The 24844-nt window shown below is 38.9% G+C and overlaps 5 protein-coding genes across 8 annotated transcripts; 1 reads left to right on the top strand and 4 right to left on the bottom strand.

The window, feature by feature from the left end:
• Window positions 1-2955: 2955 nt before the first annotated feature.
• LOC124408051 (rho GDP-dissociation inhibitor 2) lies at window positions 2956-7040 on the bottom strand. 2 transcript variants are annotated; one of them, XM_046884710.1, is made up of 5 exons: window positions 6690-7040; window positions 5883-6082; window positions 5549-5773; window positions 5405-5413; window positions 2956-4040 (listed from the first exon to the last, which is right to left on the bottom strand). In XM_046884710.1, the coding sequence occupies exons 2-5, from the start codon at window positions 6064-6066 to the stop codon at window positions 3841-3843; spliced, it is 618 nt and encodes a 205-aa protein (XP_046740666.1). In that variant the 5' UTR covers window positions 6067-6082; window positions 6690-7040; the 3' UTR covers window positions 2956-3840. The 2 variants fall into 2 exon arrangements, with proteins under 2 accessions (XP_046740666.1, XP_046740667.1); XM_046884711.1 differs by lacking the exon at window positions 5405-5413 and having other exon boundaries at window positions 6690-7033.
• A 200-nt stretch (window positions 7041-7240) lies between these two features.
• On the bottom strand, window positions 7241-10719 carry LOC124408050 (dynein axonemal assembly factor 5). The gene is made up of 6 exons (XM_046884708.1): window positions 9853-10719; window positions 9542-9781; window positions 9253-9448; window positions 8815-9121; window positions 7566-8685; window positions 7241-7481 (listed from the first exon to the last, which is right to left on the bottom strand). The coding sequence occupies exons 1-6, from the start codon at window positions 10559-10561 to the stop codon at window positions 7342-7344; spliced, it is 2712 nt and encodes a 903-aa protein (XP_046740664.1). The 5' UTR covers window positions 10562-10719; the 3' UTR covers window positions 7241-7341.
• A 1485-nt stretch (window positions 10720-12204) lies between these two features.
• LOC124408077 (E3 ubiquitin-protein ligase RNF180-like) lies at window positions 12205-13778 on the bottom strand. The gene is made up of 3 exons (XM_046884745.1): window positions 13643-13778; window positions 13074-13262; window positions 12205-12744 (listed from the first exon to the last, which is right to left on the bottom strand). The coding sequence occupies exons 1-3, from the start codon at window positions 13676-13678 to the stop codon at window positions 12427-12429; spliced, it is 543 nt and encodes a 180-aa protein (XP_046740701.1). The 5' UTR covers window positions 13679-13778; the 3' UTR covers window positions 12205-12426.
• Window positions 13779-13819: 41 nt separating this feature from the next.
• Window positions 13820-16184, top strand: LOC124408076 (protein-cysteine N-palmitoyltransferase HHAT). Of its 2 annotated transcripts, none has more exons than XM_046884744.1 (7): window positions 13820-13955; window positions 14208-14389; window positions 14502-14924; window positions 14996-15136; window positions 15230-15447; window positions 15539-15879; window positions 15982-16184. In XM_046884744.1, the coding sequence occupies exons 1-7, from the start codon at window positions 13847-13849 to the stop codon at window positions 16092-16094; spliced, it is 1527 nt and encodes a 508-aa protein (XP_046740700.1). In that variant the 5' UTR covers window positions 13820-13846; the 3' UTR covers window positions 16095-16184. The 2 variants fall into 2 exon arrangements, with proteins under 2 accessions (XP_046740700.1, XP_046740698.1); XM_046884742.1 differs by having other exon boundaries at window positions 15955-16184.
• LOC124408075 (zinc finger protein 761-like) lies at window positions 16109-20847 on the bottom strand. Of its 2 annotated transcripts, none has more exons than XM_046884740.1 (8): window positions 20772-20847; window positions 19958-20162; window positions 19697-19877; window positions 19388-19638; window positions 19059-19294; window positions 18608-18956; window positions 18043-18478; window positions 16109-17941 (listed from the first exon to the last, which is right to left on the bottom strand). In XM_046884740.1, the coding sequence occupies exons 2-8, from the start codon at window positions 20154-20156 to the stop codon at window positions 16597-16599; spliced, it is 2997 nt and encodes a 998-aa protein (XP_046740696.1). In that variant the 5' UTR covers window positions 20157-20162; window positions 20772-20847; the 3' UTR covers window positions 16109-16596. The 2 variants fall into 2 exon arrangements, with proteins under 2 accessions (XP_046740696.1, XP_046740697.1); XM_046884741.1 differs by lacking the exon at window positions 20772-20847 and adding an exon at window positions 20500-20754.
• Between the last annotated feature and the right edge of the window lie 3997 nt (window positions 20848-24844).

The following is a 24844-nucleotide window of genomic DNA, read 5'->3' as shown; positions in this document are numbered from 1 at the left end:
CATTATTAGAAAATTACACAGAGCACTGTATGACGTGCTTATAGGTATTCCGCACGGTTCACTTATATCCTAACCGTTCAAACGTTACAGGTATAATACGTTATGATGATTGAATTCAGGACCACTTTTCGATTTAATCGCAAAAATTTCATTCAAGTATAACGGTAGTATGCCGCACGGTCTGTGATCAAGAGAACAGAATTATACAGGTATATTGTGTTAAGAAAACACGCGTGTGTCGATTGTCAATACCAATTAAACAACAAACGCGCGGCGTAAGCACAAATTAATTTAATCTTAAACATGTGATAGCCTTCCGAGCGTATCTAATTGGACTCTACTGTATAATTTTTAGGAATCATGGTCTGTAAATTTTCAGGTCGCTTGCGAATCTTTTACAGCTAATTCTCAGCATTAATAGTCACTGCGCTGATTCTCGAGTCGATGAATATTCGCAATTAAAGGTGATAAATTTATAATATACGACACTGCCGGTGAAAAAGTGAAGGAATACATGTACTATACATGTAAATTAAATCTACATTCAATACGTGGCATAATGGTTAATTTTCAACCGGGGTCGAAATTTATCGCACATGTCATGTGAACAGGGTGACGTTTTAGATATCACCATCACGTCCTTTCCAAACGGCCTGTTTGTTTTTTTACACCCGTACCCGTAGTGTTGAATATTCCCAAGTTGAGTTTGATTCGTTAAAAATTTCGACCTCTCTAGGGAGCGAATCGCCATGTTGTTCTGAAAATCAATACAGAAAAAACTGGTACGAATTCTGATGGATCACTATAACCGACGCGCGTTCCATATAGTTAATCACCTGTGGAAACCAACAAGTTTTCTCTCGTAATTGTAGAACATTCGTGACTTGTCCATGGTTTCCTTTGCAGGGAATAAGGTGTCCTCCACACAGGTGAAGTTCGCGAAGTGACGGACGGCCCACTCATTCGCTGCTGTGACCGAAGTCCCAGAACCAACGTCCCTGATTGTCGAAACCGAAGATCTTCTACGATACCCTGACGGTTCGTCGGCGACTTTCTGCAGAAATGGGCCCTTGAATTTCTGATCTTATGCAGCAGTTATAGATTTTTAATTCTTGAAAAGAACAGCAAACGTGCCGGGTGCAATTACAGAATTTTATCATATGGTAGTGCATGATCGAATCTTATTGTTTGCCGCTGACCTACCGGCATACGAATTGCGGCACCAAACTTCCAGATGCTATACAGATACACTATCCTCGCCGTAATCGCCAGAAATACAGCAACAAGTCGGATTAAAAATTCGAACTGCGAATTCGGCAGCACGATCAAACTCCCGAAATCGCAGTAGGGTCAATCTGTCACTGACCTAAAGCCTAAGCCACGGTGCGGTTCCAGGTTCGCATTGACTGACTGTTGCACTAACGATTTATGCGGTTCGTGTGACAGCGAAACCGGTACGTTCGGACCGTTTCCAGGAGCTTGAATATTGCTTAATAACGGGATGCGACTGCAGTGTTATAATTTTTTTTTTCGATAAAGTGTTACACTGTGCATGATTTAAAATCTCAATTTGCAAAGTCGTAGTTTCTCCCGTGTGATAATTAACCAATTGCAATTTGAAGGAAATTCCACGGTGCAGAACCGGGGCTCTGTACATGTATGTGCGGTTGGGTGACCATAGGTAGTTTTCGAGAACAAGATAACTGCACCTGCCCCGACGGCTAGATGTACCTTATTCGCAAAGGACTTCCGCAAGTAGGAAGCTACATCCCAGATTCCAAGCTTTGAAATTTTTAAACCATCGCAGTTAAACTATGAAGTGAAATGAATATTCCGTTTCCAAGTAGAATCGAAGTGAAGTGGATAAAGCGGCTCTACAATCGGGTACCATTACCGGCATTACCTACATGAGTGCAAGACTGTGAAAAACATAAAAATCATACATCTCCGTTAGGAGTTTTGCCAGAGGCAAGAAGAAAACGGGATTCCTAGTTGGGAATTGGAAGACTCGAGTTCGCTGACCGAAGTCGGTACATAGCCAGAGTAATGGCTCGTCTGTCCGGCAGGTCAGTATGTATGTACACACCTGTCTGTATTTTACGTATCCGCATACACACAAGCTGATGCACCTCGATGCTTTCTTGTAGCGTGTGAACTGACCGTGACGATTCTTGAAAAGCACCGACGGCACATACGTCAAGCATCTAATGAAATTTCACGCGGCGATTGAAATCCGACTGAGTCGGTGGCTTATTGGCCTAGGTAATTGTTCTTCCAATGTCCCTACAAATTCGTTTATCCCCCTCAATTATTGTCACCAGTCGGTTATCAGAGGTTCGAAATCTGTCGAATAAATTTATACATCATAATAATTATGGTTGCACAGTGCAAGGTTTTCATAATTATTTATACATGATACATGATACATGAACTGTATACACTGGTTTTGCGATTTTTGCATAATGGTATTATTATATACACAGTGCGTTGTTGCAGAATGTCCTTGTCTCTCAGTAATTTGGACTATCACCGCATCAAGTTTCATTGAATGTTATTCTATCTTTTTGTAGCTGATCAGATAGGACAGGGAAGATAGTTTCACAGATCGTATAAACAATGTATCGTCATCGTACAAGGTGGTCGGTTTTTGCCGTCTCAGGCGAAGATTTTAAAAATAAAAAAAAGGGTATACGAAAACTTTTATTCGAAACCCCCCGAGGAATTTAAGGAGGAAAGATAAAGCTGATATAGGCAGGTTGACTTGCGGGTTTTGTCATTCTCCAAATTTCACGAGTAACATCTGATTTTAGATAAGGAACACCCATTATGGGTGAGAGCAGCTGATAGTGAGATCGAAAGATAATTTCTTCAAATCTCGAAAGTGACAAAATCCACAAGTCATTATCTTTTACCTTCAAAGCTCTTCGAATTTCGTATAAAATTTTCTTTTCTCCCCGGTATTCGGGATGTTCGCCCGGGGCGATCAAATCGACCACTCTGTATTACTTTAATAATCATCTGCTTGCCAATATCCTTAAAATTCTAATAATGACTTACTTCATCATAGTCATCCTTGTCATACGATGTTTGTATACGTTTAAGTCCATTCGTGTACTTCGGTATACATTGCGTATGTATATACCTATATACGCACATATGTATATACATATTTATACATAGTATGAAACTTAACGTACGAAATTGAAAAATTCATCAAACCTTCTGCTTTCTAATATCATTCTTTGCTTATTTTACCTATTCTAATATATAAGTCCTATATTTACCTGTCCACTTGAGGCAGAAAAATAATTTTCATCAGCACCAAGAGGCACTAAGTTTTTTTTGTCTGCAATAATTAATTCGTATCTGCACAATCATTCATTCAACTGTCAGTTTAGTTTCAACGATTTAGATTATCTTGGCGATCGTATATTTTTTTCTACTTTTAATTTTCACTTTCTTACTTCAAGCCTCTGCACAGAAACTTTGATCTTTCAGGTATTTTTAGCAAAACATGAGACACGGTTTTATTCTACGATATATTGTAATGGTGCAAATACTAAATAAAAATCGCCGTTATATAACACTTGGTGTATGTGTGTGTGTGTGTGTGTTTGTGTGTAATGATGACATCGTTGACATGTCCCAGTAGCAAGCAGTGGATGCGCGGTTAAAGTGTTGTTTTGGCGAAATTCTTTAAAATTATTTCTTACTTTTTATGTAACAGTAATTCCTATGATTAATTGCGTACCATAATTTCAGAATAATTCAGGGTCGGACACCCTGAGATCGCTCCTTTCAATTATGGAATGGGAAGAAACTGTAAGCGATTCGAAGATTTTACTCTTTCCAGTCCTTCTTGATGTCAAACGACCACTCCCACTTCAAGTGTTCGTGTTTATCGTCGTCCGTGAATAAGGAATTCACTGTATAGGAACCTCTGGCCATCACACCTGCTGGCGCATCTTCTGATGGGGTCGTGTAAGACTGAATCTCTGATTTGGGAGGATAAGATCCCACCATATGCGTCATTCTGTCAACTAAAATAAGGAAATTCAATAGAAGATTAGATTTGTTAGTCAATACAATATCCGTCGTGTGACCAAAGGTTTGTCGATTTTTGAGTGGGGAAAAAAAAAAAAAAAAAAACTGATCAAAAATCAGTCCAATCTATAACCATAAGAGTTCCATAAAGCAAACCCCTGCAACTCATGCTATGGATCAATATGTTGCTCCCACATCAGATTCACTTATCCAGACGTTTATCGTCCTATTGCAAGGCAAAAATCCGGTTTTTACCTGCATTTCTATATAATCAAGAATATGCAGCGAAACAATACGGACACTATATTGCGATAAAATTACTTACAGTTCAATTGTAAATTAGAAGAATGCAAACAATGACACATTAATGGAGTGATTCCCGGGTTCAACATAAGGCGTTCGATATTCGGCATAAAGAATAAGAACTTCGAACGTTGGAAACTACATTACCAATTGAGAATGTGCTTAATACACCTTCTGTGTAAATAAGATATGGGACAATGAACGCGCTACTGATCAACGTCAGAAGTTGAGATTTTGGATGTGTTCCACAATTTTTTGTCCGACCGGAGGGGTCAGAAGACAGAGCTTTATATTTAATTTACATTTTCCCAACCATCCTTATCTGAGATATGATTTAATTTGTTATTTCTAATGCACTCATATTCTAGGATCTAAGGAAATTCAGAAAAATATAATAAAATGTGATAAACCTTGTTAACTTCTGTTGACAATGAAGTCCTCATTATTACAAAAAATATGGCATTTTGAAGGATGATCAAGACTCAAACAAGTAATAATTACAGTGAACCTTTACTATTATACTGAAAGAAAACCATTTCCGATAACGTAGGTTGAAGAAGCACATTTAAGAAATTACATAGTAACAGATATATTGCGATGTTAAATATTGGATCATTTATGAATACTTGCGATTATTTTTCAAAATTCATTGGATTTGTTTGTCATAAAAACTCAAAAATGGTTCGAGAATTCATTAAATTTTATTAAAGTTTCTGAATTTTAAAAAATTTTGGAAAACGGACGTTGTGAGAATATCATATCAAATGATATCTCAGATAGAGTTGGTTGGTCAAATAAAAAAAATGAAGAATTGGACACGGTTCTTCGACCAACAGTTTCACGTAAAAAATCCTGGAGCAAATATAAAATCTTGAATTTTGATCTTGATCAATACGTTGTGAAATACTCCATATGCTTCTTATTTTCAACAACAGTTTTCGATACACACCGACTCTTCTACTAACATAGATATTCCCTAACATTTGCTACATTTTCAGAGTGAGTTGATTCCCTGTAACATACAACTTGTAAGGAATTTCTTATTTCTGGTTTTTACCTGTAACTCCTGTGAAATCCAGCGATTTCGGAGCGCGAAGCAAAGCATGAAATATTAATATTATGACACTGGCTAAGTAAGCAGGTTTGAATTTAGGACTACAGTTATAAGTTCATTGAAATGAATGAATTAGTAAATACTAACCGGGTACACCAAGGCGATAAGTTTTCTGGACATATTTCAATCCGTGAACAATCTCTCTCTGCACAATGAAGTCAATTCGAATCTTATAGCTCACACCCTCCTTAATTACAAAAGATTGCTTTTTCAACTGCGTCAAGTCTCCTGTCAAATCTAACTCCATATCGGGCCGATCCGTAACGCAAAGCGCGAGTTTTTTCACTATCACCTTCCTTGGATCGTCAGGCTCTGCAATGTAAATCATGAGTTAAATCTTCGAATATTCAGTACAGAAATTGGGAATTGGTAGATGAAAAGGTGGTGATTTTAGTATCGATTAATACTCTTTTTCACTTACCGACGACAATAGCACCCGCTTTGGCCTCTCCCAGGAGAGTTTCCTTGTACTTGCGCAAACTTTCATCTTCTTTATCTGCCTCTAGGATCTGTTCAATTGTTTTTTCCGGTGGAGGTTTGTAATTTGCTTCAACTTCCAACTCTTCCTCAGGTGTGTTGACGTGATCTGCCGCAGGGTCTGCCATCTTCACTGCAAGGACACTGGAAACATGGTCAGCATATTAGAGATCATCTTAAAATAAGTTAAAAGATGAGCAAAGACCGCAGACAAATCTTTTCTTCTTATGGTTATTATCATCGCTATAATTACCAATGCAATATTGAGAACTAGATGAGTGACATAAAAAAAGTATCTGCTTCCTTTCTCCAACAGTAAAATTTTCCAAATTACAGTTGGTTCATTTTTTTTTAACACGTAGTTATGACTTTTTTGTGGAATGACAAGCGGCGACCCCCCTAGAGGTTCGATGAGTCAACGAGGAAATTTATCGCGTTAATACTATCTGATAAAAAAAAAAAAAAATGACGATTCTGGAAAGAAAATTTGGAATTCCGAAGCGATTATAAAGATGTAACGAACGCGAGAAAATGGGACGGCTTGGACTCGCTCGTTGAAGTGATCGTATAAAAAATTGAGGAAATATTGTATATATGTGAAACCTCAGCAGCGTTAAAGCGAAATTATAACCAGAATACGTGTAGGTACACATACCGCAGTTTACATTCGCACCTTGGGAGCTTTTACAAAACCAGTTATAGTTTTTGACGTAGATTAGGCACTTGACTGTATGTAATAATTTATACTTACCTAGTTGGCTCGCTGACAGCGTAGGCGGAGAAAACTGTTTGGTCCGTCTGCCGCGGGCTAGGAGTTATGCAAATTATTGCCGAAAACAGTATTCCGCCCCGAGCCGACTGCTTATTGCTTTGGCAAGCGGAAGACGCGAACTGATCGCAATATGGCGGGGGACGAAGGGCGGGGAACTTCCTGTCTTAGGTTTGATCGTTTACAACTGGTTTATGTGTAGAATACCCAAGTTTTGCAGAGTCGTGCACTTTGTCACCTCGTAAATGATCCGCTGATCGTTTCACCCGTCGATCACCTCTATCTGGTAACGTGTAGCAGAAAATTCATACCACGGTAACGAGATACTGGATTGCGACGCCATTTTCATGCTACGCTGCCGGCTGGTGAAGTTGTTACGGATCCCACGGCGCGTGCCTCCTCATCAAATTCAAATCCATCAACCTGTCTTATAGGTAAATAAGCCGTGAATCTTGTTTCAAAGTTGAAAGATGTTCGGGACTTTCGGAATTTTTCACTATTACATTACAATCCATTTTTGGGTTTACATACGGAATGTTTTATCAACTTTTACTATTATTGAAATGTGAATGAACATTCGAAAGTTACAGGCTATTTTAATCAGATAATCGTTTCGCAATTCTATTTACACCCGTTATGACTTTCTCGACAACAGATCGTATGTATATTCTAGCAACACTGCCAAGCTCCTCTGATTCCGGAAATTTCCTTTGCAACTTTGAATCTTTTGAGCCAGGAGCTCAGGGTGGAGTTTGGCCAGTGGTTTCATCGTTTCTGTAATAAAAATGACCATATAGTGGGAGAGGAAAATAGGTTAGTATAATATATTTCCCAAGGCACCACATTTATGGTAATTACCGAGCATAATCTCTTGGAATTTTGGATCAGGGTCATCTAGGTGGACTATTGTGCTGGTATACAAGGCGTCAATGTGACTTTTGCTGAACACGATGTCATATTCTTTTGGGGCAACTGCCCAAACAAGCCCCAGAGTCCTGACAGCCACGAATCGTACGTCGTCGCAGCCATCGTCTAATCTTCTTAATACCACCGGGTAAACCTGATGAACGTGCTCGTCGTTCAAACAAGAAAGTTGCTCACCAATTGACATAATTTGGCAAATAGCTCGCAGAGAATAAAGTCTTGTTTTCTTTGCGTTGTCGTCTACCAAGGTGGTCAAAATAGGCATAGTATTATTAAAGAATTTCAGAAACAATGCAGAATCCGGGAATAGTTGCAGCTCATTCATGGTCTTGTTAGTCCCTATGTCTAAACTCTTTTTCACAAACTTCTCTTCCCTCTTCCTAATTTTCTCATACTCCGATTCACTCTCTTTCTCATGCATACCCATTATTGAGAATCTATTTTCATTCTGTTCCATTTCTTTTAATTTGATCGATTCGTTAGCTCCAGATTTAGATGTACCGTTCTCAGAATAATTCGGATTTTCGTCCAATGCCGTGCAAAGGCAACACACAGCTGCTGTACGGATAGCTTCGGAAGTTCTCCCAGCTGACCAGACTAAGCTTGGTATGATTATCTCCTCGAGAATTGTCGTTATAAAATCTGACAGATTCTCAGTCTTTCTCAAAGTCTCTTGTCTTCGCATTAGATAGTTGGAAAGAAGGAGAAACTGCTTGAGTCGTAATTCCGGATCGGCTTCTTTACCCATTGTCCGTTTCAGCATTGGTAGTATGAGATCTATATGCTGTGAAGCTACAAAACCTGTGTACAACAAACAGGCTTGCAGAATCAAAAATTCCGAACTGTAAATCGTCCATGATTCAGGATTACTTTCTATAAGTTTTAGTAATGATCTCAGCTGGCATTCGTACAGTTCTTCCACATTTGGTAAGTCTTGTATTTCAGCCAACTTTTCCAACAATTTGAAACTCTCCTGTCGAATTTCTTCCTCAGCAGCCAGAGACAGTACTGTAAATATGACAGTAAAGAGATCGTGTGAAATTTGTTGACAGTCCTGAAACAGGTTAAAATGTAGACATTATTACGTAGTGTTGGAATTATTTCCAAAAAGTCTATAAATCACTATGGGGCTTTAGTTCATCTGGATTAGATTCAGGACGGGCGAAATTCTGAAACAACGAACCTCTTGGCATACAAACATAAGTGATTTGCAGCATTGGAGAATTTGCTTTTGATATTGAAAATTCTTGCCCCGACAGATGGCAGGTTGTTGCAAAAAGTCACCAATGATTTCAAGCCTCGGACTAAGCGATTTGCGATCACTTCCTCTTAGTATTGCGGAGAAGACTCTGAAGTGACCAGGTGTAGGGTTCTCCTCCAGTGTAGGTAGAACTAAATGACAATATACATCCGGCGGCACAAAGTATCCCATGTATTCAGCAGCAAGTTCGACATTTTCAATCACTCTCTTATCCTCGTCATTGCATGCTCTGAATAAAAACAAAAGAAATTGCAACAACCACCACTTCTGGTAAATAAATTGTGAAATACGTGTTCCACCATAGATTAGATCAATCAACATTCTGATCAAATAAAAACTGTCACGTCTAGAAATACTTACCGATACATAGATGGTAAGATCTTCTCTATATGTTGTGTCACATCCTGTTCTACGTTTAAAACCAAAACGCAAAGTAGTTGGGCTGACCGAACCCTTATGTCAGCCATCCAGTCTCCGAGTTCGACTCCAATACCACCGACAAGCTTGCAAAGATTTTGCTGAGTTATGGTCCGACATCCCAAATTGGGCCTGACAACTGAAACATGAAATAGGTGATAAATGATTGTATAGATGTACCCAATTAGAGGATAAAGCCATAGTGCCGATTGAGCGTGTCCTGTAATCCTACTATTTGAAGGATAATGCTCCGGGTCTTTTCCAAGATAATCCAATTTATCCCTAAGTTTCTCGTCATTGTCGTTCTCTGTAATATACTGCTCTCCGACTGCTTCCCATAGTTTTTTCGCTGTGTTCCTAATTACTTCTAGTTCATCATGAAGCCCGGTCAAAAGTAGCGGAATCAACTTATGCCACCAGCTATATCTGTCTCTGAGGTGCAGGAGCCATTTCCCCGCGACTTCAATAACAGCTTCAGAAAGAAGGAAATAATAAACATTACTTAAAAAAATGAGAGAAATTAACTTGATCTTCAAATCTTACCCATTCGAACCCCTCCGCTCTGATCAAAAAGCCGTTCCGCCATTGGGGTAGCGACTTCCTCAATCATTTTGTTATTTCCATACTGAACAATGTCACCGATTGTGTTGACCGAGGCTACTCTGACTTTGTAGTGTTGATGCGTAAAGTTAGTCAGTACAGGTTTAACCAAGCTCTCGGAATGATTGTAAAAAGGGTTTGGAATAGTTTTGGCAAGTTCAGATATGCATATACAGCTCTCTTTCTTAACGCTTGGATAATTGTCAGTGACCGTTTTGGCTAATATCGTGATGAAATCTCTCAAGTAAGCCGGTAGGTAGTCCTTGTACTTTTTAATGACCATGCTCATGAGTGTAACAAAATTGAGTCTAACTTCTTCCGAAGGTTCGACGATCTCTTGCGATCCCAGGCGTCTAGTTGCCATCGGTATCAAATATATTATGTTTTTGTCACAAGGAGTTAGAACCCCAAAGAACTTCTTGAGCAAGTCGATGGAAAAGTCGCGACATACTTCAGCCTGGTCGTTCAATGCTCTTACAATATTATGATGCACGATTTCCCATACTTCTGCTACCTCGTCAACATTCATCGGTTCATTCTTTCCAAACACCAGTTCATCGAGTTCCTCCAAGGCTGTTTTTCTTCGCCGCTTATCCTCCGCCTGGAGAGCCACACAGATTCTGCCAAGTTGAATGTTCTCGGTGCTTGACATCGTATCATTGAATGACTGGGCAATGCGATTAAAAAAACTTTATTTGCAAGTACATTATTAAAATCAACGTTGTCCTGGCAACCGTATACTCGATTATTCACTCATGCTAGGAACATTTGAATTCTACGCAGAATTAGTGTCTTCTTCTCTTCTTCTTCCCTAATGGCTATTCCCTCAAGGGAGGACGTGCCAAGGAATTAGAGTCGAGTGGAACGTATCCACAGAATACGACACGATACGAGCAATTTAGCGTTAATAATCCGTGGCCAGGAGAAATAACCTCATTCATCACCGTGCGCTAGGTAGTCACACGACAGACAACTTAGTCACACGGAGTAGTAATAACTTGAAGTTGAACGAATAAAAGTTGTCCGCTAGCAACGAGAACTGCCCATATGTTGCACAGCGTGTAATTAGCTGTAACATGGTGTCTACCGATGGATATCTATCGCAATGACCACGATTTAGGATTATTCTATATAATAGTAACGTCTACAGTGAGCGTTAGCGCAGCGTTAGCGCAGCGTTATCGTTGACATTACAAAGGTCAAAGACAAACTTGGCCCAAATTCAAAAGTAATGTCAGACGGTCGGAGGCTCCAAGCGTACCTTTCAAGCACGTTACTAGTGTGTGTGAGACATGGCCATTTCCAGCCATTTCGTTCCCAAAAGAGCACGAGGAGCGTGTATCTCTGTTACATGCATACATACGCATCTGTATGCATAGTGAGGGCATGCACAAATAACCCCTGTCTCGTTTTCAAATCAGACCAGATTGCGCGCCGCTCATCTAGTTCAAATTTTTGCGTTAGGTAGCGCGGGTAGCGCCTACTAAAAAAAACGACGACCGCGGTCTGAAGTCGGCCGCGGATAAACGGTGCAACGCAACTAAGAGCGCGCACCATTCGACTCGAATTCTCTCCAATTCCCGGCAGTCATCTAACTCAGCGTAACAGTTTTATTGAAATTTAGTATCTCACACGTCATCCATGTGAGCGGTGTAATGTAATCCGATGTAATTTCAAATTATAAATAACCACCGGAAAATTTCGCAAAAGGTTTAGCACGTGTAATAACAATTCCAAGAACGTGAATCGGCACGCCAAGTCGGTTTTGTTTTGCTCTGTATGCGGCCGCGCGGCCTCGAACGATTGTTCAGTTGTTTATAATCATTTGGTGTTTCAACAGTGTGGTTACGTTAAAAGAATGATCCTGATAATCGTTTGAAAATTACCGTGCTCGTCTACGCTGATATGACGCAGATTAGCGTTCGTGTGTTGTGTTTAGCTTCATGTCTGAATATTTAAATACTGCAGTCGCCTGGCCGTTAATCCGACGAGGAACGTGGAACACCGAGTGAATCGGCGATGGATGATTGCAACGGAAATAATCGAGACAGCGAAAATCCAGAGAGGGAGGAATGCTGCACTGCAGATTGTGAACTGACTTTGAAGAACGTTGCTGAAAACAATGATGGTGAGTTGATTGTACTTTAAAAATTTTGATGAACTTGTGTAAGCGTAGTAGCTTCCTTGTAAATATCGGTAAATTGAAAAAGTTTTTATTTTAAAAGTGGTAGTAGAACGAATTTCACCAAATTCGAAGGCTGAATTCTCATCTTTTCTATTATACAAGGGGATTCGTCGGTGACATGAAAACACAATACGCACACAACAATATTACAAAAGCATTTCACAACAGATATTCATTGTCTTCTTTTATACAAATCGTGTTGAAACGGAATTACAAAAATCGGGGTAATTTGTGATAGAGCAGCTGATCAAGTGCACCAGCACGAATTTTGACTCACCGATTTCCAAGTCATAATTTTCAGTATGTGAATTATACTCGAATGAGGATTATGTCTAGGGATGATTATTAGCTATATTATTCTCTGCCAAATTTTCTATATCAAGTACATGTCCACGTCTATTGCTTGCTACTAATTGAATGAGTTGCACGTCGTTGTTATCCCTTGGATGAGGGTTATAAGGAATTCTGGGTAACGGTAGAAAAGGCAGATTGGAACCAGTGTCCGACAATCTATCCACTTTGCAATGAATTATTCTGATCGGAGGTGGCAGGCAGTCCCCGCAGTCACATTTTGTCTGGTTGACAAAGTCAAATGAGCCCAATCGACTGTGGCAGTGAGGGCAATGGATCTTTCCTTTTATCCAGAATTCCTGTAAATTGTTAATATCGGTTACCCCTGAGTTGAAACTTGTGGCTTGCTCGACCAAAAACAGATATTAAACGCTGACCGAATATAATATAAAGACTACCGGGCCTGGGTTATTTTTCGTGACGCTTACCGAGCACAAGCAGCCACGGAGGTAACGCTACCGCATTGCACTTATCGGCTTGACTTATGGAATCCCAAGGTAAAATCAAGTCGGCATAGCAGAATGCCGCAAGCCCCTGCCCTTCCGTTTCCTCTGACCGTGCACCAAAATTGATATGGCTAAATATCTTTTATACATCTTCAGTCAACGTCTCAAGAGCAACGACTCACCTTATCTATGGCGTCTTTTATCCATTCGGGCACGCTCTCCTCTGATATATAGAGACAGTATTCCGGTGCCCCAGAACCACATCGGGAGTGTGTCGGCCCAGTTCGAACTTCGCTATGGGCTGTTAATAGCGGAGTAGCTTCTTCTGTGAAGAGAACTTTGCGACATCGCTTGCATTTCACTTCAGTCACCTAAAAAATAAAAGTTTAAAACAACTGCGCATACGAGAAAGAATACGAAAATGGATTGTAGGAGTGAAATTGATGTGAATTTCGGAAGGGTGGGAATCCTTTCATTTTTAACTGTCCCAGTTTTCACGCGATACGACACAACGCGGATTCAAATTTTACCGCCGTAATAGCCCCTTACTATACGACCGTGTCCGACTGGAATTGACTCAAACGTAACCATGCTGGCGGATAAATTGACGAAATTTCTTTTACCCGGTGTTTCCCGTAATTTTACGTTCATTTCGTACGTTTTCACATCGACGTAGTGTTATTAGCAAACCTAGAAATAGCCAAACTCTTATTTCGGTTATCATGAAGCGTATAAATGGAGGACCACTCACTCTGGCTGGCATCGTAGTTTTAACCTCTGCGCACATCGATATACCTATTTGTCTCCGAGATATCAAGCTGCCCCCAAGCCAAGAGCACACAAATTAGAATTACACATATCGAAGCGAAATCGCGGGAAGTTTGCTTGGGCGTTTGATGCTGATTTTTTATTTGCCAGAGAAATTTTCGTCTTTATTTTGTTTTCTCATCGGAAAATGAAGCGGAGCGTTGCTCTTAATGGCCTTGAATTCTGGATATATTTTTGCGGATGGACCGGCGGAATACTCATAGGAATGTATCACCTATTCCTGCAGTCTAGTTCGTGTAAGAATAACTTTTAAAAGTAATCTCCTTGTTCTGAATTTGAAAAAATTCTCTACAATTCAACAATGTCTATTGTTGTTGCTGGTGTTGTTATTATTGTTGTTGTTGTTATTATTATTATTATTAAGCTAATTTCACGGTTGAAATTTCTTCTCAATAACAATTAATTGAAGTGAGCAGCTAGGTCTGTGGACTTTACACTTTTTCTTCTCAAATTGAAACAAATAAATCCTTTACAAATATTGTTTCCAGACTTTAGGTATTACGATGATGTTTACGGAGACTTTAGTCCTGGATGGAAATGGATTGGGGGTAAGCGTGATACCGCCGACCCGGAATGGAGGGTCTGGATCCCCCTGTTGTATAGAATTTTACCTTGGGCTTGCGTTCAAGTTTTCATTGGGCAAATAGTTAAATATTTCTTCAATTCCACGGTAATCTTAGACACGTTAAAACGTGCGATACGTCCCTCTATTGGAAATTATTGGCACAAATTATAATTTGGCCCTGTACCGACCAGTGTGTAAACAAACTTTTTTCTCTTAGCTATTATGCTGTTGGTACATCGTTATAAGTTTGACGTTTCTATGGTCATTTGTCGGCCCACCGGCAATAATCCTTTTGTTAATTCACCCGACTCTGGCATGGCTCCTTGTGCCTTTTCGAAGCAAAATTATATTATGGACACTTCATTTATTCTGTTTGGTCCTACTGAATGCTGTAAAAAGTACAGATTGTATCCTACAAAAGTTGTTAGAACTTGACGAAGATGAATACAATGTCTTGATCGTCGCCCTGGCTTGGATGCAGTTGAAAAGCATCGGTTTCAGCTTTGACAATATAGTTAAATATCGGTCCAAAAGTTTTGACGAATCCTTCGAAGAATTCATACAGATATTAGCCTATTGTCTTTATCTACCCACACTGTTTCTTGGTCAGTTGATATTGTACAACGATTTTGTCAACGGGGTATGTACAAGTCTTCTCATTGCTATATATGGGATGATTCGATCAATTATAATTAATCATTTACTTCTCAGATTAACAAGTTGTTCGAGAAATGGACATTCAAGAGGGTTACGTCCTTTATTCTTGGTTTATTTCGATACCTTTTTTGGATATTTTTCACAGAGTTTTCCTTACACATTCTCTATATTAATATACTTCACTTTCACCCTGAGGTAAGATTGAATTCTTTGGAATGGAAATTTAAAAAGTTATTCTTTAAACTATCCAAGTTTTCCAGCAGGCATTTAAACTCACACATCTTATAGTTGTTACGTAGCTTCGATAGCTGGGCACTATATGGTTTCGGATATTGCATGGGGCAGTATTTCTTGAACAAATATGTAGTGGTATATGGATTCTCGAGCGTGATCGCACGCGCTGAAAACATTGCAGATCTCTACACTCCTAAATGTATCGCTAGAATTCACTTGTATTCTGATATGTGGAAGTATTTTGACAGAGGGTTGCACAACTTTCTTCTCAGGCAAGTCGAAAAATATCCACCTATTCTCCATCCACCATTAGAATCTGGATTACTTCGATTCTTGACTCGACAAGTAACTATCATTTTTCAGGTATATTTACTTACCAGTTGCTGGTAAAAAATCTGCTTTGCAAAGAGTCTTTGCATCATTCCTCTGTTTTTCACTTGTATATATCTGGCATGGCACGCAAATGTTTATACTCACATGGTCAGTTTTGAATTTCATCGGAGTAACGATAGAAAGTTTGGCAAGGATAATTGGAAGCTCTAAAATATATATTGAGACTCAGAGAAAAGTGATGGGGCCAATGAATGCAAGACGTTTTCACTGTATGTTGGCAAGCCCATTGCTAGCAATGTCAGCGATCTCCAATTTTTATTTCTTTGGTGGTCAAGATATTGGGAATATATTTGTGCGGAGGATACTTAGCGGTAAGGCAATTTTATTCCTTCAATAAAATGTTAACGATCCGAAGAAGCAGAAGTAAGACTGTTTGTCAAGATTAGACCTGTTTTCTTATACTCTTCTTGTAGATTCGTGGAAAAGCCTCGTTACGTTGTTGTCTATTTTGTACTGCTGCTGTCAGTTGTCAACGGAATTGAAAATCAGAGATACTAAAAAATCACAACCTGTCAAGAGCGATTAAGGAAAGATGCAAGCTAATGTCATTATCTGTTTATTTCAAGAGAAAATAATGTACATCATGTGTAACAAATAAATCAAGTATCTTGGAATATTTGTCTAACTACATTATGCTTTTTCAACTATCCAAGAAATGAGAATCAAGTGTCTTCATTGTGTTCTTTCAGTTGATTCTGTTTGTCATGAAACTGCAGGAATTGTTTTTTAATCAATCACATAATAAAAGTGTATTTTATTCAGAATACTGTTGATGTATTTACGCGGCATATAACATAGTTATTTGATTTATGATGGTGTAAAGGAAATCTAAAGATTGAGAAATCCCGACTTTACATTATATCGAGTAAGTTAAAGGCAACTCTCAATTTAGTAGAAAGCACTCCCTATTTCGATATTCAAATGCAGATTCAATACTATAAATACAACAGGATTTAGGGAGAATTATACCTTAAAATTCTATTTCGGTAGAATGGGCACATACACTGTCATACACTTCTCGCAGCTAGTCAAATGGGTAGAAAAATGGTTGTCGATTCAGTGCTAGTCGAAATATCACTAGAAGACGGAAGAATGGTGCTAGAATTAGGCACTGTGCCACTTGAATTGATGGCGGTTACGCCGTGCTGGATTTTTTTATGTTTCAACAAATCGCCGCGCTGCCTGTAAGCCTTACTACACATGTCGCAGGTGTGCGGTTTTGCACCAGTATGTCGTCTCATGTGGACTGTAAGTACATGCGACCTTCTAAAAGCCTCACCGCAAACATCGCACTTGTAAGGTCTTTCGTTCGTATGTATTTTACGATGTTGGCTATAGACGTGTTGCGTCATGAATGCCTTTTCGCAAAAATCACATTTGTAAGGACGATTCCCCGAATGTTTTTTTACATGATTATCCCTGTCGCCTTTGATTTTGAACGTCCGTGGACACTGTGGACAGGTGTACGGTCGCAGGTTAGAATGAACTTTCAGATGTGTGTACAAGCCTGATGTTTGAGAGAACCCTTTTCCGCATATTGAACATTTGTAAGGTCTCTCACCGGTATGCATCCTGATATGTTTGATTAGTGCTACTTCATGGCTGAAGCACTTTTCGCAGTACTGACAGTGATATAAATTATTGGGTCGTTCGTGCAAAACCGACTGATACGGATGCGTATTTTTCCTATGTTCAGCCACCTCTTTGTAAGTCGCACATTGGAAGTTGCAAAGCCTACATAGATACGGTAACGGCTGTTGATGTTGCGACGTGTGAATCATCAGAGTACCATAATGTAAAAATGTCTTGTTGCAATAGTTACAGAGATAATATTGCTTGATGCCTAAGTCTTCCAAGTCATTTTCTTTAACGTGTAACGTTTTGTGCCGCGATAACGATTTGTAGGACTCGAACGAACTATTACAAATGTTGCATTGATAGTCGGAATTTTCGTAGTGTTCATTCTGCCTATGGTCGTGTAACGAACTAGGGATCGTATAACAACGCTCACAGTATTCACAAATGTACACTCGGGACAGGTTAATTTCATCCGCGGTGAATTGATCGCTTGTAAAGCCCACATCTGCTATCATTAATTGACTAAAGTGTTTCTCTGTTATGTGAGATTCGGCGCTTGCCGAGGTTACAAAAGCCTCGTCGCACTTTCGGCATTTGTAGCATTTAGGACTTGTGGCAGACTCGACTACACTGTGCAACGTCGAAACATGCTTGTGGAGACTTCCTTTTCGTGTAAATTGTTTGTTACAAAACGAACACTTGTAGTAAACCGTTTCTCTCTTTTCGTGTGACCTCATGTGTGTGTTTAGATTAATTTTTTGCATACACTTTTTCCCACATAGGTCACATTTGAACCTAGAATAAGAAAATAATGATACAGTGTATGACAATTGTAATACATTTTCAATGGCAGTAACTATCATATTAGGGACTCAATGTCATTAACATCTTATTACCCTTCCATTTCGGTTATCAACATTTGGCAAGTGTGCTTGTTTCTTGCTTCAACATGGGGAAATTTTTCCCCGCATCGTGCACATTCAACGCTCCAAAATTCGGGTTTGCAAAGTTTGAGATGCTCTGCAGCATCCGTGGCATTCGTCCATTCCAGAGAGCATATTACGCAATACCCGCGGTTAACCCCGTGTTTAAGAAAGTGTAGTTGCTGTTCATTTACAGTTTTAAAGTCAACATCTGCACAAATCGTGCATGGGTACCCATTATGCTGCTTTGCATGCTCAGTCAATTGTTCAACGTTGTCTTCTTTTTGGGTACAAATTGAGCACAGTAATTCACCTTCTGATAAATACGACGGCGATCTTAGTGGAACATTTTCATTCTTGAACGAGTTTTCTAATTGTGTTGTCGACGTAGGAATATCATTGTAGAAATCTGGAAAAAATGTAAGAATCTGGATTGTATTCAAGTGCAGTTTTGAGGATAGATCTCGACTTGTGAACAGTTCGTGAAGACAGGAGATCCAAGTTGGTTTTCACAACCGAAAAAGCAATATTTACCTACCCCGAAGAGGTTCTTTATCAAAAGAACTCAAATTTTCCGTTTTAGTATTGTTGTTTTTAGAGGGTGACACTTGTCTAGTGCGGGCACTGGAATTTTTCAAAATCTCTGGAAGGCTGTCAGCCTTATCTTTGCGGTAAATTCCACTTTTAGTTACAATTTGCATATTCCCAGAAATGCATAATGGACATCTTTTGTCCTCTACCGCATTTACATGGAATTTTTTCATTTCAAACATCGATTTCAATTTGTCTTCCGTTTCGAGACAAGTTGTCGCAAGTTTGTAACATGTGTCAAGTTTCTCCGAACACTGTGCGCATACTTGTTTTGGTAGAGGATCTTTAGCGGTTACCTGAAAAATTGGAGACACTCATTATACTGTATTATTGTATCTACTACCGTCTGTGAACGATTACTTTTACAAGTATCAGAGTATGGCTTGAAAAACGATTACCGTAATTGGTAGACATAAATTTATTTTATCAGCCACCGTGCATTTGTTGCTGCTACGATCATTTGGCGAGAAGAGATAAACAGGGTCTAGGGTATGCTCGCCACATAGTCGGCATAATCGACCTGGATGAGTTACGCCATTAAAAATGTCAAGCTCATCTAGTATTGCACTATCAAACACGTTTGTGATACTGAGATCCTTATTACTTTCCATAATCCGTGGTAAACGTGATTCGTCTGTAAAATTATACGATACTTAACAAGGCGACGAGGAATATGACGAGGTTTAACATTATTAATGATACTAGGAGCTATGTGTGAAAAGCTAACCCGAGGTTTCAGCTTCCAAATACAATGGATCTTGTTTCTGGTTCGACAGAGAACTTGCCTGATCCTCTACGTTAACCTGTGTCAGCGAAGGGCAGGCTCGTCGTTTTAGTACCTGATCCGTTCCCTTTAAAAATTGACTAGGTGCAAAATGATCTGCGCAAATATAGTGTTTTTCTGCAATTTCGGTGGCAGATTCTATTCCAATATTGAAAAGATCTGGTTTTCCGATTCCCATCAACCATGCAGATAATCTAAAATGAAAACTTTCAATCTTGGCTGTCACAATTTACCCAATCGACAATCCCTCACCTATCTTTCTCAGTTGGCAACGGAAAGAAGACTTTATTCGGTGCTGTTAGGTTGGTGTTGGAACAGTCCTCCACACAGCATTCTTTTATCCGTGTTTCTTCTATTATAGTTTGTAGAGTATCAACTGTTTCTAGACCGCTAATATCGTCGAGTGATTCCTCGACCAACCATTCCGTTGAACCTGGAATAACGATAGTTTCAAATTGACAAGAGGGACATACTCGGGTGTGTAACTGGGGATAGGAAAGAGGAGGAACTTACTACTGTTTGTAACGTAATCAAATACTTTGGTTCTCGCATCCACGTCTATCCCATTGGTAATGAGGTGCTTCAGAAGTTCGAATAGGCCAGGATTTTCTGGACTTTCATATAGTCTCTGTAAGTCTGCAAATGTATCATCCGGGCTCACAGTTACTTCTATTTGCTGACCCTCCTGGGTCTGCAGAACAAGTTTTAGCATTGCTCACTGGAATTGCAAAATAGTATTTGTACGGTGTGTTCTTGCATTGACGGAGGAACTTGTGTTTTTAGTCAATGGTTCTTGTAATATAACCTCAATTGGGTACGCATTATTCGAGTTATTATGAACGCAAAGAAAATCAGCAGGTTTGTGGGGATAGTGATAGAATTCTTTGTAATCATGTATTCGTCTCAAGAGGAATGAATTCATTTATAACAAACACCATGTCCGTGGGTTTATACGGAGTGAATTGATTCCAATAAAAGCCAAACAATTTTACAGCCTCTTCTTAATTCTCGTCATTTCATTGATAACTGCTAGTTACTGCAGGGGTATGGATTACCGGCTTTAACGGTTAACCGAGTGCGAGACTCTGGTGTGAACGAGTGTACAGTACTTCTCATCGTTATTCAGCGGATCAAGGTTAACTACGGATCGTTTGACCTAGGTTTCGCATATAACAATGATACCCCGATATGCGTTGAGTAAACTGACTTAACGTTCGTTTGTGCTCAAGGAGATTAAGAGAATATTGCTTTTTGTTAAAAATTTGTCGTGCAAACAGGTGCGTCGGGGGATTCGTAATGTGTTGTAAAATATCGAAAACCTTGTTACCCGACACGAAAATGCTGGATATGGATGGCCTTTGCGGACGCGTTCGATTTAAACCTTTGCACGCACGTTAGTCATAGATGTCGGCGCAAACACCACACATACACACACGAACGCACACATGCACGCACGCATCCATACATACGTACGTACGCACACGCTCATACACATTCATAGGCATATGCATATACGCATACGCAATGCCATACCTACACTGCATGTACTCATACATGGTGAAGGAAAATTCGGCTGAAAAATCTAAGAGCTGCGCGTTAGGCACCAATTTCGAATGAATTTATCATCACAACACATTCAAATCTCCTGTTCTCTATACAGGTACGTAAGGGAGAGACATCGAGTAAACTAAGGCACAACATTCCTGACGGTATGTAAGTCAGCTGCACCGGCACTACTTGCCGCCTATAACTGATCTACTAGAACCGTTGTTGTCGGTAAGTTACTGCCGACTGGAAAATTTTTGTGGCACAGGAATCCCTACAAGTGGTCATGGCTCTCTTCAACAGAATATAGGCATGCGGCTGCTCACCGCTAGATACGCACGGATTTTCGTTGTAGTTGCCACTGTACTTGCTCTCAATCAGCGTTGAATCCTGCACGGTAATATCGAATCCGATTGTTAGCTAGCACCGTTTGGTCTACTTCTGGTTCGATTTCATTTTCATAGATAACGCTACGGGTAATTCTGTCGAGAAACGATCGGCGGTCCACCCCACCTGAACCAAACCTGTATGAGTTATTCGAGTCTATCGACGATCAATCTGCAGGCCACCCATCACCGCGGTTTCCCTTGGTCGTGTCCAGTTGTATACACGTCAAATCGACAAATCAATTACCCCCACTATCTCTGTTTTAATCGTCAATTGTCCGTTATACCTATATTACTTCTTTTGAAACAGTCCTGATTTTTCAGATTTTTTTCTATCCGTCAGCGAGTTATTTATTTATTTTTTATCTAAAAGAAAAGAACATTATTCTATACAGTTGCACTATTTAAAAATTGAATCGTGAATTTCTTAACATTCTCATGTGCAGGGTAGGATAGCCATTGTAAACATTGTAATACATTAGTAAACATAGTTAGTAATACTAGCCGTTGTAAACAATGTATAGTAAACATTGTGCATTCATCGTGACTGCAGACTGCAATTGTAGGAGTTAATGTCAACTTTTATAGTCATTCCCCTCGGATAGGAAGTTGGTACTGTACACCTATATGCACCCGGTACCCAGTTGAGTCGAGGGTTGTTCGCTATTCCAAACTTCTTCTATTTCATCCTATCAATGAATAAAAGTATAATAGTCGATGGGCACCGTAACTGCACAATGTGAGTATGCGAGGTGTATGCAACCGTTATAGTATTTCAAAGTGAAGTTCTATAACTCGAGTGCCGCGGAAAGGGAGTTATTTTTCCGACGAACAATCAACCTAAATGGAAAAAGGGCAAAATATTAATGAAAACCATGTCGCTCAATTGTCCTCAATTTTGTTTTAAGTGCACGTACGTATTACACGAAGATTATTTTGTAACGCTTATATGTATTACGTGATGGAGGTTCTTGCATGCGCCATGAATACAGATAGCTGTGTGTTATTTATTTTTGTACAAAAATGCCGTCTTTCCCATCACTGCAGATATATATATATATATATATATACACAGAATTCCTTAACCCCCGTCCTGTTGCATACCTAATAGAGACTCGTCGTACTCGAATCGCACGTAGTCATGAACAATGCACGATGAAAATGCGACGCATTTTCGAGGTAGATCACCTTATAAATTCTTTATTGTCATATTCTTCTCGTTTTTTTTTCTGGTACATATATTATGTAATCATACGGCCTATGAACCTGTATTTAGGGACTTTAAAAATTCACTTGACTACACAATGAATTAAGATAATGAATAGAAATAGTAAATAAGAATTATCATCCGGTCACAGATTAGCTTTGGAAAAATTTTAAAGCAAGAACTCCCGTCCATTTTATTTCTTCTAATAGTCAGTTCAATTTACTATGTGTCGATCAAAGTCAATAATTATCAGTACAATTTTGAAATATTAAATATTCAACGATAATAATGTGATGAAAAGAAATGTTACGGTGGTATGGTAGAGAATAATCTTCTGAGTAAAGTGACTCGAACCAATCGAGAGTAAAATCGAACCAATAGGTATATTAAAGTTTTTTACCGTTCAAAAGCAGTTTGAAATTAATAATTGACGTTGCAGCTCTTATCTACAATTTCACCCGGTTTTTTTGCATAATTACGGGAAACATCGCAGTTTGCAAATCTAATAATTTCATCGATATGCTTTACGTGCTACCAACTTGTAATAAAATTATCACATAGATGCTGATTTATAACTGTACAATTACCTTAAATGGTGGTGTTTTTCATCCGATTCTAATGTTTGTAGACTCATTATGTTCGCTGATCAGGTGCCTACAAGTTATCCGAAAAACGTTCAAGAAATTTTACGTAATTGTATAGATATATCGTTATATCTGACACATTTTTTAGAAGATCACTGGAGATCTTTATGATGAACGAAATAAGCATAATAAAACATTAGACCTTTTCTGAAGGTATTGATATGTGAGCTTGAGTTATTTGAATTTGATCAGAATAATTTCTATTGCCGGATAGCGATGTGTTTCGGCCGTCACTGGTAGGTACAAACCGCATTACCGGAGATGTTTAAAGTGTTTTTTTTTCTCAATTTCTTAACTTTTTCCACACACGTTACGGCCCGTAAACCCTGAGTCTGTGTCGCTCTATACTATGCGGTTTTTCCACAATTTCCTCAGACATTCACCCGCACTAGCGGCATTGGTGAGCATGTATGTCACGTAGGTATGTATATGTGACATACAGAATCACTCACGCACCAATATTATCCCTGTTGAATATGTCAAACAGATTCGAATACAGAAAATGCAGGAAATGCTATTGAATAGTTAAGATTTTTAGTAAAAATTTGTATTCTATAGGTACGTTTTGATGTGTTTTCTGTTTTGGCTATTCGAATCTATACATACGCAATTTCAACCAGCAATGAAGGTTCTGGGCGCATGCAGATTCTCTGAAAAATATTATGGGGCTACAAGGAATTGTGGTATTATGTGAGGTTTGTAAGTAAAAGATGTGACAATTTTAGCAGATACAAAATATTTCAATTCTCACAGTTACAGACACATTAAAACATTAATAACGCAGTATACAGATTTGAAAGTGATTGTATGTATTGGTACAAATAGTCGATATGTCAAAGTGTATAGAATATATCAACGGACAAGATCCGACGGTTGATATGGGTAGTTGTTTTGGTTTTTTCTCTCATTTTACATACGTGTATAGGTAACGAAAATTGTATTATCAAATGTCTTTTATATAATTATGTATGTATGATAGTGCATGCATACAATATACGTACATGGTATATAATAATATATGAGTATGCTAATGAATAATTACACCTATGACACGATAAACGTTATACCTATGAATATAGCTGTAATTTTCTGTAGCAGTGAAATAATACAAAGTGTAAATGAGCAAAACACACGACATGACACGACACGCGCATAAACAATATTTATATATTATATGCTTAATAGATAGTTTGAAGGGAATCGATGTTAGCATAATGTAGAATATATCTAATGTGTGCAGCTTACTACCAGTGCTGACAGAATAAACAAAATGGCAAAAAGCAATATTTGAAACTCGACAAAAAATAGCGATGAAGGAAAAACGGTTGAAAAAGGGTATTCGTTGTTCAAATGACAAAGATTGGTCAAGTTCGATGTATATGACTAATTATCGTTAAATACGTGTACGCTGAAGAAACGATTATACATAATAAGTTATACAATATAAATCGATAAATAATACATAGGAAAATATTCTAAAAAAACAAATATTACACAAGTATAAACAAGCCGAGAACTTACATCGCGCTGCAAGATTATAATGGTCAATTGAACTTGAATTAAGAGGGAATATTAAACTCATTGTCAGCCCTTTTACATTTGAAAGATGTACCAGGAG

The sequence above is a fragment of the Diprion similis genome, chromosome 7 (genome assembly GCF_021155765.1).
Source record: "Diprion similis isolate iyDipSimi1 chromosome 7, iyDipSimi1.1, whole genome shotgun sequence".
Taxonomy (NCBI): domain Eukaryota; kingdom Metazoa; phylum Arthropoda; class Insecta; order Hymenoptera; family Diprionidae; genus Diprion; species Diprion similis.
This window is presented reverse-complemented; position numbering and strand designations above follow the sequence as displayed.